General features: G+C 51.6%; 6 protein-coding genes across 6 annotated transcripts; 2 read left to right on the forward strand and 4 right to left on the reverse strand.

Moving 5' to 3' along the window:
- Positions 1-8: 8 nt before the first annotated feature.
- Positions 9-1,546, forward strand: K460DRAFT_365352 (uncharacterized protein). The gene is made up of 3 exons (XM_040933160.1): positions 9-497; positions 559-1,203; positions 1,261-1,546. The coding sequence occupies exons 1-3, from the start codon at positions 147-149 to the stop codon at positions 1,369-1,371; spliced, it is 1,107 nt and encodes a 368-aa protein (XP_040792030.1). The 5' UTR covers positions 9-146; the 3' UTR covers positions 1,372-1,546.
- Positions 1,547-1,971: 425 nt separating this feature from the next.
- Positions 1,972-2,542, reverse strand: K460DRAFT_354312 (mitochondrial import translocase, subunit Tom22; the record flags this gene model as incomplete). The annotated part of the gene is made up of 3 exons (XM_040931779.1): positions 1,972-2,031; positions 2,099-2,388; positions 2,455-2,542. 3 exons carry the CDS (start codon positions 2,540-2,542, stop codon positions 1,972-1,974), a joined length of 438 nt encoding a protein of 145 aa, XP_040792031.1.
- A 564-nt stretch (positions 2,543-3,106) lies between these two features.
- On the reverse strand, positions 3,107-4,782 carry K460DRAFT_404690 (uncharacterized protein; the record flags this gene model as incomplete). Its single annotated transcript, XM_040936759.1, has 2 exons — positions 3,107-4,587; positions 4,644-4,782. 2 exons carry the CDS (start codon positions 4,780-4,782, stop codon positions 3,107-3,109), a joined length of 1,620 nt encoding a protein of 539 aa, XP_040792032.1.
- Positions 4,783-5,485: 703 nt separating this feature from the next.
- On the reverse strand, positions 5,486-7,726 carry K460DRAFT_415832 (uncharacterized protein; the record flags this gene model as incomplete). Its single annotated transcript, XM_040937762.1, has 5 exons — positions 5,486-5,702; positions 5,774-6,310; positions 6,376-6,704; positions 6,754-6,855; positions 6,923-7,726. The coding sequence occupies 5 exons, from the start codon at positions 7,724-7,726 to the stop codon at positions 5,486-5,488; spliced, it is 1,989 nt and encodes a 662-aa protein (XP_040792033.1).
- Positions 7,727-8,344: 618 nt separating this feature from the next.
- K460DRAFT_415833 (glycoside hydrolase family 78 protein) lies at positions 8,345-10,501 on the forward strand (the record flags this gene model as incomplete). Its single annotated transcript, XM_040937763.1, has 1 exon — positions 8,345-10,501. The coding sequence occupies exon 1, from the start codon at positions 8,477-8,479 to the stop codon at positions 10,499-10,501; it is 2,025 nt and encodes a 674-aa protein (XP_040792034.1). The 5' UTR covers positions 8,345-8,476.
- A 170-nt stretch (positions 10,502-10,671) lies between these two features.
- On the reverse strand, positions 10,672-12,629 carry K460DRAFT_376097 (M protein repeat protein-like protein; the record flags this gene model as incomplete). The annotated part of the gene is made up of 3 exons (XM_040934838.1): positions 10,672-11,832; positions 11,893-12,441; positions 12,576-12,629. The coding sequence occupies 3 exons, from the start codon at positions 12,627-12,629 to the stop codon at positions 10,672-10,674; spliced, it is 1,764 nt and encodes a 587-aa protein (XP_040792035.1).
- Between the last annotated feature and the right edge of the window lie 1,058 nt (positions 12,630-13,687).

Genomic DNA, 13,687 nt, shown 5'->3' on the forward strand with positions numbered 1-13,687 from the left:
ATTCATCATCCAGGACTACGCGAACGCACCCAAACACCCGCCCTAGCTCGCTGCCATCTCCATCTCGCCCGTGTCGCTGCGCTTATCCTGTAGGGAGCTCCTAACCGCATTTTTTTCTTCCCGTCACCCTCGCCATTACCAGCATCATGGCTGCCACCCCTCTCGACTTCAATCCGACCAAGGAGCAAGCTGTCGCCGACGTCCTCTCACATGCCCGCGTAGCCCACACTGGCCCCTTCGGACGGTTACAAGATGTATATGCGGCATATCACGAGCGGAGAGAAGCGCTGGGACTGAGCAACCCCGGCACCGTGGAGAACATTGCGAGGGAAGTCCAGCGCGATGTCTTCCTAAACAACTCGAGCTTCTCAGGCCTGCGCGCCGAGCTCACCAAGGCCTTCAGCGCCGCCCCGTTATTCCAGGTTGCCCATTCACTGTCAATGGGTTCGCAGCTGCAGCCGCCATACTCATACATGGTCCTATATGGGTCACCTAGGGTGCGTCGTCCTTGGTCGCCCAGCGCGCGCGTGTGCTGTTCTCCAAAGCTGATTTCTCTAGGTGTTTATGCAAGGCAACCTCGACAATGACCTCCAGTTCTCCGGCCGCTTCAACTGGCGCTGGACGTCTGCCTTTGTCACAAAAACCGCCGTACAGCTCACCTCGCAAGGCAACATGGTCTCACTCGAGAATGACTACACGGGCGCCGACTTCTCGGCCTCACTAAAGGCTGTCAACCCCTCGGTACTCGACGGCGGCGTAACCGGCATGCTCATGGCAAGCTACCTCCAAGCTGTCACACCGAAGCTGTCGCTCGGCATCGACGCCTTCTGGAGCCGCCCCGCTACAGCATATCCACCAGAGTTGAATGTCTCGTACGCAGCACGATACAGGGCTGCCGACTGGATGGCTTGCGGACAAATCATTCCTGATCGCGGTGTATTGGAGGCATCATACTGGCGCAGGCTCACCGACAAGGTCGAGACAGGCATCAACTGCAACCTTGCTTTTGCTGGAATTGGCCCTGGAGGCCCCATGGCCGGCCCGCAAAAGGAGGGCAACGTCACGATTGGTGCCAAGTACGATTTCCGCCAGTCGTCATTCAGGGCCCAGGTCGACAACCAGGGCAAGGTATCGTGTTTGTTGGAAAAGATGATTGCGCCGCCCATCCGCGTAACCTTCTCCGGCGAGATCGACCACAAGCAGGTATGTTCGATCCGACATGACATGGAAGTTTTACACAGCTAACAATCAATCCTCCAGAGCGCCGCCAAGCTCGGTCTTGCCGTTGCAATAGAAGCCGCCGACGAGGCTGTCATGGAGCAGCAGGAGCAGGCTGGAGCCGCAGTATCAGCTGGCGCCATCCCCTTCTAAACTCGCCCATGACCACCTCTACCGACTATAAATCTCATAACTCTTCTCTTCGCTGTATTACCATCTTTTCTGGAGCGAGCAAGGTATACCCTTCTCCTGCACGACGAGCGCCTGCTTTCCTGGTTTCCATCCCACGATATCCGGCGGACAGTTGGTTAGGGTTGCACGAGCGCGAAGTGTTTAGATCTTCCTGCTACAAATCTCGTCTGACATGTTTGGACGGTCGCAAAAGGGGCGCATTGTTTGTTGACATCTAATGGGCTACGACTGGTAGACGGGATATGGCGGAGCACACAGTTGTCGCCAGATGAGCACTTTGTAAACATAGTAGCATAGCATGTGGCATAAAATGCGAGTGTACAATGCATAATTCTGAAAATTGCACATTTGCGTTACGTAGTAATCGTAATGTGACGCAATGCGTTATCGAAGAGTCGAGAAATATAGTACAGATCGTTGGGTCATGTGCAGCAAAGTTCAATCCCTTCCTTGCGTCCTGTTCCGACTTTCTATAGTAAAACACGTGCGAGAAAATGGTCGCGAATAACCGTAGAACTCATTGTCGGAGATGCACAATATCGCTATCGAGGTCTTGCCTTTTTACAAGGCGGGCTTCGCGCCTTGCGGCATGCCCGGGGTCGGTGTACCAGGAGCCATGAACTGTACACACGATTATTAGCAGCCGTCTGAATGACTCCTCTGCACGAAAGGGCTAATTTCCACATACCTCATTCTGTGCCCTCTGCTGCATAAGCTCGGCCCTCTCCTGCTCAACAATCATTTGCTCCTCGCTGTACGCCAGCGCCCACGGCACGCCCAACAGCAGCGCACTCGTGCTCACCACCCACAGCGTCTTGCCGCCCATCAGCAGCCCCGACTTGAACCATGATGTGGTGGTGTTTACTTTTGACGAAATGGACCGACGTGTAGATGCGGGGATTATGTCTTGGAGGGCGAGCACGCGCTCGTAGAGCGTTTCGTCCGGGTGGAGCGAATGGATGGAAGATGTGTCCGACTCTATATTAATCATTTGTTAATTTCTCTACTACATCTTCAATCAGTATAGCTGCTGTGCTTTCGTACCGGAGTCGGTATCCCATTCATCGTCGTCATGAGGTCCATCCTGCTCGCGCATAAACTCCTCATCCATGACCTCCTCGAGCTTGACCATTTTGGCGGTGTGTAGTGGTTGGTTGATAGGAAGAGTAGGTAGGTCCGAGTCTGGCGATGGGTAGTGAGGTGCTGTGTGTGGGTGGTGATGTCGAACGGAGCTGCCAGCAGTTGGGTTGCGATGATGAACTTTGAATAAGTTTTGAGCTTGAGCCACTTGACTGGTGCCGGAGTTCTGCCGAACGTCTCACTTCGATCGTATGCTCCCTCCCGATTGCCTGAACACCATTGTCACCTCTATTGAACGTCTATCGTATGCTCACGAATGACATGTTATAATCTTGGTAAGAAGAGAATATCGGAATTTATATCATCTCTCCACGTCTCCTTATGTTCGTATGCATTGCAACCAGAACACATTTCCTCTTAGTATTTTTGCATCTTTCACTCCATTTTCAAAAGAAATAAGGCTTCTAAAATCACTGGGGAAAATCCCTTCCGCGATTACGTGCTCACCTTCCGCTACCAAGATATTGGGAAGATCGGTACCCAACTAAACCCGCGAAACTCCAGCTTATGCTCGTTCGTCCGCTGCCTAGAGAACCCGCAATCCTCCATGTGCTCGTCACTGTTGCAAACCCTCAGGCCTTGGAGGGTCACTGGGAAACAGGCCGCTCTGGAAATGGCGCGCAATGATGGATTTTGTGGGATCTACCTCCTGTGCCCCAAGCTGTTTCAGGGTTTCCACCGTGGTTGTTTGTCGATACGCTGTTGCAGCGACAATGGGTAGCGCACAATCTTGGTTTGTATAGAAAAGCACTTCGTTGTCGTCGATTGGTATCCCGAACCTGAACATAGCTTCGATGAATTCCGCGTTCCCGTATATCGCTGCGGAAGTCATGATGTGCGCAAAATGAAATCCCCTAGTACGAGCACCTTGGATCAGGTCTTTAAGGTTGATAGTGCCGCGTTGAAGCAGGTACCAGATACATTCCGAGGATTGCGGTCTTGGAGCAGCTTGGTCAAGAATACTGAATGCTTGGAGTGGGTGAAGGGATTCGCCAGCATCCACAAGTATGCGTAAGACGCCTGTGTGACCAGCTTTTACTGCCACTGCCATTAGTACATGCTCTTCCATGCTCCAGTGACTGTCGGCGCCATTCTTTATCAGTATATCCAGGGTGCTCGCATGCCCAGCGGCACAAGCCAAATACGCAGGGTCTTCTTCCCGATTCCAAATGTAACCATCCCCGTTCACATTCAAACCAAGATCAAGGAGTCGAGTCACCACATGGTCAAGGCCCTGTCCACAAGCAATCCTCAAGGCAGCTTGCAACGCAGATCCCATTGAACAGTGAGGAATCGCTTGGTGGAAGTCCAACATCATATTCGCCACGTCGAGATTGCCAACTTCGATAGAATAGCGTATGGTGTCGTGTAACGCGTCTTCGCGGCGTAGGGGACCATGCTGGTGCCAGCGAAAAAGCGATAAGATCTCTTTAGCGCGTTTTGTATGGACCGCTGCCTTGAAATATAAATCGGCATGGTCAGAATCTTCCAGATGGTGATGTACTCCCAAGTCCAACAGTCGACAGACAAGAGGAACATTCTCTGTCCGAACAGCAGCGAGCAGAGGTCGACCCCAAAATTCGCTCTCGGCAGATCTCATGTGCAAAGTCCTGTCGTTGCTATCGAGCAAGTGGAGCACCTCTTCTACTACCACCGATTTGCTAAGATAGATACTAGCAACGAGCACGTGGTCCCGCAATAGGGATTCTGGATAGGGATCCGTTCTGCATTGGCCAAAAATAGCGGATCTGCCGGTTGCGCGGCATAAAGTAAGAATGTACCTCTTTCGTACAAGTTCGTTGTTCTGGTCAATACCCTCGAGCTCAAGGACCTTATCAACAACAGCATTGATGAGAGCGGGGAAATGATCCAAAGGAAACACATTTGCTTCGTATGGCTTGCGGATTACATATCTTGCGAGAGCAATGCTATGGTAGTCTTCCCATGTGCTATCCTTGGCCCTCCAGCGAGATTTAGGTGCTCTGATGAGAAAGAGGCTTTTTTCTAAAATTGAAAAGGTCTCTATTTCGAAAACACCTGCAGCGACAGCGTCAATATCAGCGAGCAAGATGTAAACGGTTTACTATACGTACGGTTTACTCGTGCTAGACCCAAATCGAAAAAGTAATTGGATCCTTTAACGCCGTGTGATGAACCACACCTAGCACATTTGGAGATGGTGTGCTCTAGGATCTCGCGGAATAGTTCCAATGGAAAATCGAGTAGGTTCATTTGTCTGAAATATAGGGTAATGGATCTTTTTTGGGTATGTAAAGTCAACGCCGAGAATTGGTTTAAACCACAGTTCAGGTATTTTACCTAGAAAGTGCTGAATAAAGGCCAGATAGGTCCACCGAATTCAGGCAGCATATTATATGATACCGTGCATTTTGGTTGCCTGTTGAGGCAGATGCATTACGAGGCGCAGCCACGGCAACTTCCGCACATCTCAAGGCAACCATTGGAACTAGGTATAAGCGACCAACTAGCCACGTAGGTACAGCTGTTGCGGTTTAGCGAAGAGTCAGCAGCGCCACGGAGGGATCCATAGTGGTCTGGGATAATTGGAGGGCCAAAGAAGCAGAATTCGAGGCTGTGTGTTTCTTAGCACATACACCGCCTCTACATAGCGATTCCCCTTATGAAGGCCATCCATCTAATCTTCGACGTTTCATGGGAGGACAGAGCTGTTGAACTAGCTATTACAATTTGTAACATAGCTTGTAGGAATAATTCTACCATGCATAGAACGCTTCTGACACTGCAGTTCCCTGGAACCAATTGGATAGAGTTGGCTATGAGAATTGCTTCGTACACCATATTGTCTGTAGCGGATTAAACCAGTCGGGGTCTTTGGCAATGACGGAAGAAAGAAATAGATATCGTAAGACCTAGGGAGGAATTTGTTCGCGAAATCGACATCTGCCCCAACAAGCTACCTAAACCCCATGCAGATGCACTTGCTCTCCCATTCGCGCAGGACATCAAAACGAAGAATGAGTGGACTTAATATGCTGCCTGTTGGCATCATTCTATTACACGTTGTTTTGAAGCCAACCGTTGCAGCGGCTTGTTTCTTGGTTTCCAGTGATCGCTTGTCCCAAGTCTCGTATTTCTGCCGCATTCGCATTCCGTTATCACTCTCCTTGACTCTTATTGATTTATCAGTTCTCTTCATCCTCTTGTTGTTCGAAATTCACGTTCCGCCCGCCAATCGTCAAACATCTTATGTACCCTCTCCGCTGGCTTCCCCCTCCCCGTGCTATTATAATCCTTGCCCATAACCATCTTCTCCAAATTCTGCTCATGAATTTCTCTCCTCCCCGTCTCAATATCAAGATGCCTTAAGTGCACAAAGAAATCCTTCAATCCCGCCTCGCCCAATCGTCTCACTGGAAGTATGATCGTGTCATACCACGTCCAGGCATCCTCGTTCAGAGGCAAACATATATTCCAGTCGTAATCGTTATCGCTCGACAACATTCCTGACGCTGAGATGTTGATTGTGAAGGTGAGTGCTGACATATTCATCGTATCTTGCATTAGTAAGAGAGTATCGAGGTAGTCGAGCCAAGCCGGAGTGCTCGGGAGGAGATATGTCCGTTGCGAACTCGGTAGTATCCACTCTAGCCAGCGAATGTGTTGAAGAGCATTGTGGGCAATGGAGGATAGATAGAGACTCAGCTCGATTTTCGGCATGAAATGAATGCCAGCCGCGGGCCACCTGCCGTCATCGAATCCCAAGAGCCGTATTACGGGACTGTTATAGGGCGTTACCAATATTCGATTACTAGCATAATATACTGAAATAGCATCCTGACGGACCTGGCTGCTAACAGTGAAGAGGATTTGAGGGGGAAAACGACACTTGCAAGAAGAGGACCAGATTGGGCCGCGGGAAGAGCAATAGCATATGCTAGAATATTCTTCTGGGCTGCAATCTTCGCAACAAGGATACCATTGTATGTGATCGTCAATGTTTGGGCCTGGAAAACAATGGCAAAAGCATGGAGATTCGCTCTCTTTAATCGCTGTACGATAGCCGTTTGTGCAATATGTGCAAGACGGAGATCGAGGAATCCATTTGCGAGGGCGCCATTGCACGGCATCTGGAGAAACGAGATCGGTATACTCGAGGATTGCGAAGCGTAACTCTTGAGGGAGATCTAGGTACCTAAACGGCGCAGGGTCTCTATCGCGGACAAGGGTGAGCTTCCGGATGGTCTGTTGGACGAGGCGGGAGATCTCCGTGTCTTCACGTGTAGGCCGTAGCTTATCGTAATACTGGCTGTGGTAGTAGCCGTCCTGCCTCGAGGAATCAGTAATCTTCATCGCACAATGTAGCTCTATGTACGAGTAAGTTAAAACTGACTTGCTTCTGTTTCCACCAACAACTCTGGCCATGTAGTTCCGCACATATACCACAGTCTTTTAGAAGTGGGAGCCGCATCATAGGCTCGATGACGGCTCTCGCGTCGCCCATTGTCTTTGCGTGGAAAACGACACGTAGCCTGAGCTGGCCGGGCCTGACTGACCGAACAAGACGTTCCAGAGTCAAAATCCAGTTCTTTAAAACCAAAGTTCCCCATTTGGTTGCAAGGTCAATGTGTTTGGGTGGCGTAGGTGAATATCCCCAGGCACTATTCCAGACTACAGTCTTGGGGACATCAAGCCGAATCGTTAACGAACCTAAGTTGGAAAGCGCATTGTCACTCATACGCCACAACCTCGTAAATCCTAAGGGTTGGCCCAGACAGACTCGAAACACAGCTCCGGCATATATAAAAGCTTCAACTTCTTGATGTATCTGCTTGGACGCCAGAAGCATGCTCTGATGCGTACCATAGGCATTGCCCCACAACGACGTCCCGTAACCTTTAACATCTTCTGAGTCGCTGTTGATCTCCCAAAGTTCGTCCATTTCAGCGACAGCAAGCTTCTTCAGATCATACCAGCCATTTGCATCAAGCTTACGACAATCGCGTGTCTCAGGATATGTACCTTTGCGGTAGACTTTAAGATTTGAGTAGTTGAGGTCGACCAAAAGGCGGTCTAGCCCAGCATACTCGTATATGAGTTTGCGCACGGAGTGGGGGAGATCCAGGAAGCTGCATCCTGTCGGGATGAATGGGGCGCGAGAGGGGACAAAATAGTGTTCTAGTCGGCGTTGCGGCATCTTGGTACGCAGAGTATGCAGCCTGACAAAATGGTGGATTGCACGAGTACTGTGACAGTGAGGAGAAGCAAGATACCTGGAAGTTACAATGCGCTAACCCGCTACAGACTAGGCCGGCTCGGATCACCGTTGCGCAAATAACTGCAAATCCCATGTCAGTTTGGCTATGATGTCAAGGCTTTTAGTTCAGATATCACTTCATATACGTACTAAGCAACCGAAATGCCGTCTAGACAGACAATTTTTGAAGCGAGAAGGAGCTGGCCTAGGGAGTAGTTTCTTCAGGGACGCTTGCTCTTTCCTAACCCTAACCTCGGACACAATTGTACCGTGAGGCTTAGAGGTAGCCGGGTGTAGCAATGACCTTCAGGGCGATGACGCCCTGCTCAAAGGCCGTCGGATAAACGTCACCATCGCTTGATCATACAGCAGGTTTGTTACACCTCATCCAGCCAGCTTAACTATAAAGTATCGCATCTAGTGCCTAATCGCCTTAGCGGTGAACAGCTCCTTCGCACTCTGCAGAGTCCCCAAGCTCGGCTCTCGCTTGCGCTAGACGTTTCCAATCAACAAGGAGCTTACCCCATGTTCTACTCCGCGTTAATTCCCCAGATCCTTCGTACCTTGCACGTCTTCTCGGTAAACGTTGCGCGGTGCAAGCTAGTTATAGAGATAAGATGGCGCCCAACCTAGCACTCACATCCTGCGATTGCAAGCCCCTTCGAACCTGAGCTCAGATCAACGGCCACCATGAAAAGTACTTCGTTCCGATATGTCGATTCCGTTCTTCAACTCCTCATTTACACAACAGTCGTCGTTGCTTCGCCTAATCCCTGGAACTCTTACATACACAGCCCAGCATCTCGATATGTCAAGCCCGCCTCTGTCCATTCTCACTCCGGTTCACCTAGTGTGATATCAGACGATGCTAGGCCACGGCACATCTCACTTGGCGCCGGTGACCAGATCAGTCTGGATTTCGGTATTGAAGTCGGCGGCTGGATCAGTCTCAACGCCAACATCAATAATAGTACCAATGCTAGCGCTCCCCAGTTCTCTCTCGCCTTCGCCGAGTCTCCTGCATTTGCAAATCGATCCATCTCAGACGACACTGGCTCAACGCCCGCACAAAACTGGGACCAGGCATTGAATGTCACTCTTTCTCCAGGCTCTGACTTCTACAGGATCCCGGAGGAGAGGTTCCGTGGAGGGTTTCGGTTCTTGATGATTCATGCATTCGAAAAAGTGGAAATATCGAATGTGACTTGTGAAATTGGGTTTGCCCCTCAGACGAAGGACCTACGAAACTACGGCGGACACTTCTACACGCCTGATGATGATATGCTAGTAAGAGCTTGGTACGCTGGGGCCTACACCGTCCAAACCAACATCGCCCCACGGAAGACTGGACGTTGGTTGCCACAGGTCCGGCCGGGCTGGGCGTACAACAACTCCATCGGCGTTGGAGAGTCAATCCTCGTTGATGGCGCAAAGAGAGATAGGGCAGTCTGGCCCGGCGACCTAGGAATCCAAGGTGTGACGGCTGCTCTTGCCCTTGGCGCCGACGGTCTCACATCTGTGAAGAACGCGTTGGAAACCCTATTCTACTACCAAAATTCCACCACTGGTCGATTTCCTTTCGCGGGTCCTGCGACTGGCTCGTTTCGCAGCGGGGCGCAGAGTGATACGTATCATGCTTGGAGCTTGATCGCCATATTCAACTACGCTATTTTCGTTAGCGACGAGGCATGGCTTATGCATCACTGGACAAACATAACGCGAGGCATCGACTTCATTACAGCAGCCCTCGACGACAACGAGTACGGCCTGCACAACCAAACACAACCAAACGATTGGGCTCGCCAGGGTGGAGGGGGCTACAATAGCGCCCTCAATGCTCTCGACTACCACGCTCTGACTTCGTTCGCCAACCTGGCATCCGCATTGTCAAAGAACACCATTATCCTGTGCCAGGCTACACAATGGGCCACCGCCTCGAAACGCCTGAAGAAGTCGTACAATGCCCTTCTCTGGTCTGACGAGCTATCACTCTACCACGACAATCAAACAACCACCCTAACCCCACAAGACGGCAACGCCCTCGCTCTCCTCTATAACCTCACCACCTCATCTGCCCAAGCCTCCCGTCTCAGCGCCAGTCTCACCAAATTCTGGACACCCCTCGGCCCCGTAACGCCCGAACTGCCCGACACCATCTCCCCCCTCATCTCCTCCGTCGAGGTCCTCGCCCACTTCGCTGCCAATGAACCCTTGCGCGCGCTCAACCTCACGCGTACATTATGGACCTATCTGCTCGACTCCCCCCTCATGACGGGCAGCACGTTAGCTGAAGGCATTTCCGCGAACGGAAGCTTATACTATCGCGGCAACGCGGGATATAAAAACGACGCCTCCTACACCAGCTTATCCCACGGCTGGAGTTCCGGGCCAAGCATCGCGTTGAGTCAACACGTTGCGGGCTTGGAGATTGTAGCGTGGAGAAGATGGAGGTTCAGGCCTGCTCCGGCGGGTCTGAAGAGTGTCAATGCAGGGTTTGATAGCCCCTTGGGTAGGTTTGCTGTTGCTTGGGAAGTACTTGGAGCTGAGACAGGGTGTTTCGATTTCGTGGCAAATGTTACAACGGCGACTGGGACGGAAGGATCGTTGGAGTTGCCGTGGGTTTGTCGCAGTGTTGTGCTGGACGGACAGCCGCTGGCTGATACGCATGTGTATGGTGGAGGCACGAAGAAATTGGAGGCAAAATCATGTCTGTAGACCATAGTTCCCAACAAGCGGTTGAGGCGTTGGTGAGCACACGAGTCTTTCCGCAGCTTGTAGTCTTTTTGAACTTTCGGGTTGCCCTAATGTATCGTGACTGAATGCTCCATAAACTCTTTTGGTCATGCTGTTACTTCCAACACATGAGGTATCACATCTGCGTTCGTTCAAATCTCAAAGACACCGCCCAACCCCACTCTAATATCCACAAAATCTGCCCTCCACCCCTTGAAGTTGACCAACCCCCTCTTAACCTCCCTAACCCTCTCAATCCGCTTCTTCGCCTCCTCCTCCTGCGCTAACCTAAATGCACCTTCATCAATCTCGAACTCATCCAAGCTACCCAAGCTCTCTTGCCGCGGCTTAGGCTTGGTGGCGGCATCGCTACGTCGATGTGCGGGCGTTTGGCCTGTAAAGGCAGAAATGCCAGAGTTCAGCACGTCGGTGAAGGTGGAGTGTGTGCGATTGGCGAGTTGCTGGCGGTTGGGGGGATGGCCGGAGAGATCGACATCGTCGAAACCGGAAGTAGGGTCGTTTTGGTCGTCGATGTTGGGCTGCATGTCGCGGCGGCGATCGCGCCATACCCCTCGCCTCAACTCGAAGTTCTCCTCTTCCAGAGTACGCATTTGAGCGAGCAGTCTGTCGCGCTCTTCATCGACAAGCTCTTGCACGCTGGAGTCTTCGATGGAGCCTAAATCGGCTTTTCGGCGACGCTGCTCAGCTTCTCGTAGGCGGGCATTTTCGTTGCTGAGACCTGCAATGCGAGTTCGAAGCTCAGCTGCTTCGCGCTCGACCTTCTTGTGCTCCTGTACACGTGTCTGGTTTCGGGAATCGTTGTCGCGATGGAGTTGTGTAAGAGTCTCAATCTTCTTCTCCAGCAATTCGGCACGGGATATCGAGTCTGATGCCTTGCGATTTGCCGCACCAAGTTCCGCCTCTAGCTGCGCGATGCGTGTTTGTGCAGAATCGCGATCTGACCCTTCTTTGTCTACTTGTTCGCTCGCCTTGTCCAGGTTTGCCTTGAGCTCCTCGAGCTCAGTCTTCGTTGAGCTGGCCTCCTGCTCGGTCTTTTGTAAGGCAATCTCGAGGGTTGACAGTTTCGACTGTAGCTCATTGTTCTTGTTTGTCTCCTCTGACAATTGGCGGTGCACGTTCGAAATCTCTAGCTCTAGCGATTCGATAGTAGCGGATTTTGAAGCGACCTGCGCATTGAGGTCATCGATAGATGCGGTCTGGCCAGGCGAGGCGGTCGAGGTACGGCTCTTGGACTTTGTGCTTTGTGTCTGAGCTTGCGATAGCTGTCGCTTGAGCGACTCGACTTCTGATTTCTGTATCACAGATTAGCATATCATAGCCTGAGAGTTTTGTTCTCGTCCCGAATAACGTACTAGCTGATCAGCTTCCTTGCCCTTCGCAACAGCAAGCGCAACATCCCCTCTACCTTCTCTTAGCTCCTCAAGTTCCTCCTCGCCCTTCCTCCGCTTGTTCTCACTATCCTCAACCTCGCCCGCTAGCCTCTTGTTATCCTTCTCGAGCTCTTCAATCCTCTGCGCCTGTTCCCTGTATACCTCGCTCGTAACCCCACCCGAAGGCGACAAAGGATTGGGAGATATTGGTGTAGCAGCGGCGCCCGAGCGATAGAAGGATTCAGATCTTTGTCGCGACTCGACGGCTACAGAAAGCTTGCGTCCATGCGATGGCTTTGGCACGGGAAGGCTCGATGGCTCTTCATCATCTTCAACGGGTCCCGGCGAAGCGCTTGTGGCTTCGACAGGTTCGGTCGCAACTTCTTCGGGCTTGGTTTCAGCTTTCGCGGGTGTGGTGGAGGCTTCGGCTTCAGCTTCAGCGGGAGCTTCGGTCTTGCTTTCCTCGGTCTTGCTTTCTTTCTTCTTTGCGCCGCCTGCCTTCTTCGCCTTCTGTTTCTTCATTTGCTCCACCTAGAGGATATCATTAGCCATTGGCCAGAATGTAGAGGATGCTACAAGCTCGACCACCATCAAGGGAACTTGGACGCCGTGTCAGGCCCGTAGCATCGTAACCACCTCCTCGCAAGAGTATGAAAACTACTTACGCGCTTCTTAGCCGCGGCGACCTTCTCGGCCTTTTCTTTGTCTTCGTCCGCCATGTTTCGATGGTGATGGCAGGTCGTGTGTTGTGTTTTGGAGCTCTAAAGCTGGAGGCTCGGTGATGCCAGATGCTCCCCGCGACATCTCGCTAAGACGTTCAGGGACTAGTCCATTCCATACGCAATGAGGTATCGCCCGTCCACGGGTGCGGCTTAAGACTTCGACTTGGGTATATATGGAGTGCTCATCTCTAGATTTATTTACGATATCGAAAGAGGTTTTTAGAAGTGCGCGCTACTGCTCTACTTTGATACTGCGTCCTTCGAAGACATCGAGCACGTAACGAAAACGTTCGCAAATTAACGCATCCTGCAGTGCTTTCGAATGCTCTGCGAGATGCATCTGAACATGGACAATAATGGTTAACATTGGCTATGAAACCAAAAACACCTGAGGAGACGTGTCCTCTGCCATTCTGCCAAGCTACATTCCACCCTCACGTTGCGCGGCCCTTAGTACTGATGATATAATAGCGATCATCATAACGTACAACAACCGTATCTCCACCTGCAGCCCCCTAGCAACACACAACCACACCCACGACCACGACCACTTCAACTCAGCCACATTACGCAGCATCGTATTCAACGACTCATGGCATCTCCATCTCCACAATCACAGCGCGCTCTAGCCGATGGCATCCCGCACTAACGCCGCCCTCGTGAGCATCTGAAACGTGGGTGCTTGACTCGCACCCGTTGCTATCAACCGCGATGGCATGCATTGCCAGCCGAACCCGCACCCTTACGATTCAGGTACCCTCACCAGACGATGCAGGGGCGCACGGCTTGATCGACGGTCAGGTGCAGCCGCCGTTGTCGTGACACCTGCATGTAATGAACGTTGACCCTTCAATTTTGTACGGGTTTCAGGGTTATCTTGATTTCTGGACCGAATCGTGGGGCGTCTTGACGGTCGAAGCTCACGCAAGTGGAGCATGCTATGTCAATATGGGACATGCAGGAGGGAGATAACTTTAATATACCTGTCTGCGGGATGAAGATGCTAGTTCATCTGTGTAATTCGGAAGCCAAGCGCGGGCAACTTTAGTACAGCG

Source organism: Cucurbitaria berberidis (assembly GCF_010015615.1).
Source record: "Cucurbitaria berberidis CBS 394.84 unplaced genomic scaffold K460scaffold_2, whole genome shotgun sequence".
NCBI lineage: Eukaryota > Fungi > Ascomycota > Dothideomycetes > Pleosporales > Cucurbitariaceae > Cucurbitaria > Cucurbitaria berberidis.

What these genes read in the sequence shown, in the direction of transcription:
- K460DRAFT_365352 (XM_040933160.1), top strand. Translation starts at nt 147, where the DNA reads ATGGCTGCCACCCCTCTCGACTTCAATCCGACCAAGGAGCAAGCTGTC. An exon ending in TCCTATATGGGTCACCTAGG is followed by an intron (nt 498 to 558) that starts GTGCGTCGTCCT and finishes TGATTTCTCTAG; the next exon opens with GTGTTTATGCAAGGCAACCT. An exon ending in GCGAGATCGACCACAAGCAG is followed by an intron (nt 1,204 to 1,260) that starts GTATGTTCGATC and finishes TCAATCCTCCAG; the next exon opens with AGCGCCGCCAAGCTCGGTCT.